Source organism: Betta splendens, chromosome 17 (assembly GCF_900634795.4).
Source record: "Betta splendens chromosome 17, fBetSpl5.4, whole genome shotgun sequence".
In the NCBI taxonomy this organism is placed as follows: domain Eukaryota; kingdom Metazoa; phylum Chordata; class Actinopteri; order Anabantiformes; family Osphronemidae; genus Betta; species Betta splendens.
In genome coordinates this window covers 773,533-775,304 of record NC_040897.2, presented here as the reverse complement: position 1 = coordinate 775,304, position 1,772 = coordinate 773,533, and the positions used below count along the sequence as shown (strand labels likewise).

The 1,772-nt window shown below is 44.6% G+C and overlaps 1 protein-coding gene across 1 annotated transcript; it reads right to left on the bottom strand.

The window, feature by feature from the left end:
* Positions 1–240: 240 nt before the first annotated feature.
* On the bottom strand, positions 241–1,563 carry LOC114844463 (uncharacterized protein DDB_G0290587-like). The gene is made up of 2 exons (XM_029131851.3): positions 1,396–1,563; positions 241–1,133 (listed from the first exon to the last, which is right to left on the bottom strand). Exons 1-2 carry the CDS (start codon positions 1,445–1,447, stop codon positions 352–354), a joined length of 834 nt encoding a protein of 277 aa, XP_028987684.1. The 5' UTR covers positions 1,448–1,563; the 3' UTR covers positions 241–351.
* Between the last annotated feature and the right edge of the window lie 209 nt (positions 1,564–1,772).

Genomic DNA, 1,772 nt, shown 5'->3' with positions numbered 1-1,772 from the left:
TGGTCAGCATCATTAATACTCATGGTTAACTCACTTTGAACTGTGCTAAGGGCTCATGTAGCAGTGGGTGGTGGACTGATGGCCCATAGTACCAGGACACCATGGTGCTGCAGTGGAATGATACACAAATATGTACAGTTAATTAACACTTTTTATTTATGTAGTGCGTTGATCAAAGTGACCTGTTATCACTAACACACCTTCAGAGTCACAGTATTACAGTAAAGACCCACACAAGAGCCCAAAGACTTTTTTTATTCAGAAACTAGATTGCAAATTCAGAAAAGATCATTACAAAGAATGAAAACCAGCAAATCTACGTTTGTGACTACCTGTACTTTCAAAGTACTGTTAGAATGGTCGAACTGGTCGGTTGCAGAAGGCCTGGTGCTGCTGGTACAGCATTTGTTGCTGTGCAGACACCTGTTCCTGTTGCTGGGCCACCAGTTGCTGCTGTACGGCCAACAGCTGCTGCTGCTCGACCAGGAGTTGTTGCTGTATAAACAACTCTTGCTGTTGCTGGAACAGGCCATTTTGTTGTTCGTAGCACTGCAGCTGTTGCTGGAACGGCAGGTCACGCTGTGCAAATAACTGTTGTTGTAGTTGCTCAACCAGGAGTTGTAGCTGTCCAAACAACTGTTGCTCTAGTTGGATCAGCACTTGTTCCTGTTGGGAGAGCAACTGCTGCTGTCGGGTCAGCAGTTGTTGCTCTGCAAACAACTGCTCCTGTTGCTGGACAAGCAAACGATTTTTTGGGTTGAAGCATGGAGTCCGTTTATAAAAAGCAGCTGGATTGCCAACATTTGTTGGTGTTGTTTGAGGAGGATTAACTGGTGGCTGAGTGGTAGTAGAAAAGGTGGTCAAGGTTGAAGCAACGGTTGTGGTTGTTCCTGTGGTTCCATCAGCAGTTGTGGTTGTGTTTGGAGCAGCGGTTGCAGTTGTTTGAGCTGCTGCTGGAGTTGGAGTGGTCGTTCTTGTGGTTTGAGCTGCTGCTGGAGTTGGAGTGGTCGTTCTTGTGGTTTGAGCTGCTGCTGGAGTTGCAGTGGTCGTTCTTGTGGTTTGAGCTGCTGCTGGAGTTGCAGTGGTCGTTCTTGTGGTTTGAGCAGTGGTTACGGTTTGAGTTGCTGCTGGACCTGTTGGTCATTGTTGGTAACGTACGTGTGTCATTAGCAGTCAGGATACTCAATAAATGATGATGATACAATTCTCAAACGCTGTTTAAGATGTTTAATTAAAACTGTATTCTTTAGTAGCTACAAAGATTTTAAATCTTAAGTACAATCATAACTTTCTGTGGTTCCAGAGACCAGTTTGGGTCTCAGCTTGGGTCCATTTTTTGCTGTTCTAGCATACGGATCTAGGATCCACCTTTCATCCAAAAAGAATGGATGTTACCTGTACTGCAGAGAGCCCAGACCAGAGTCACAAAGAGGATCTGCTTCTTCATGGTGCTCAGCTGGTGATTGGAGACCAGTCCTCCTGGAAGCTGATGCTGGCTGATGATCTGATGATCAGTGCTGCTGCTGAAATCACCACAGACACATTTATAGACGTCTGTGGGAAATGGTGTGTTTTACTTTTGACAGCATGAGCATTTCTCAAAAGCAAAATGACACCTCACTCAGCAACATTCCTTAGGTATTAGTCAAACTGTGCTGATGAGGGTTGTTTATGCTTTAAAAGCCATTCCTGTCCATTGTTGTTTTGAGCAAATTTATAGACATCTGTGGGAATGGGTGTGTTTCATATTTTCAGTAGGAGCATTTCTCAAA

What these genes read in the sequence shown, in the direction of transcription:
- LOC114844463 (XM_029131851.3), bottom strand. Translation starts at nt 1,447, where the DNA reads ATGAAGAAGCAGATCCTCTTTGTGACTCTGGTCTGGGCTCTCTGCAGT. An exon ending in CTGGGCTCTCTGCAGTACAG is followed by an intron (nt 1,134 to 1,395) that starts GTAACATCCATT and finishes AATGACCAACAG; the next exon opens with GTCCAGCAGCAACTCAAACC.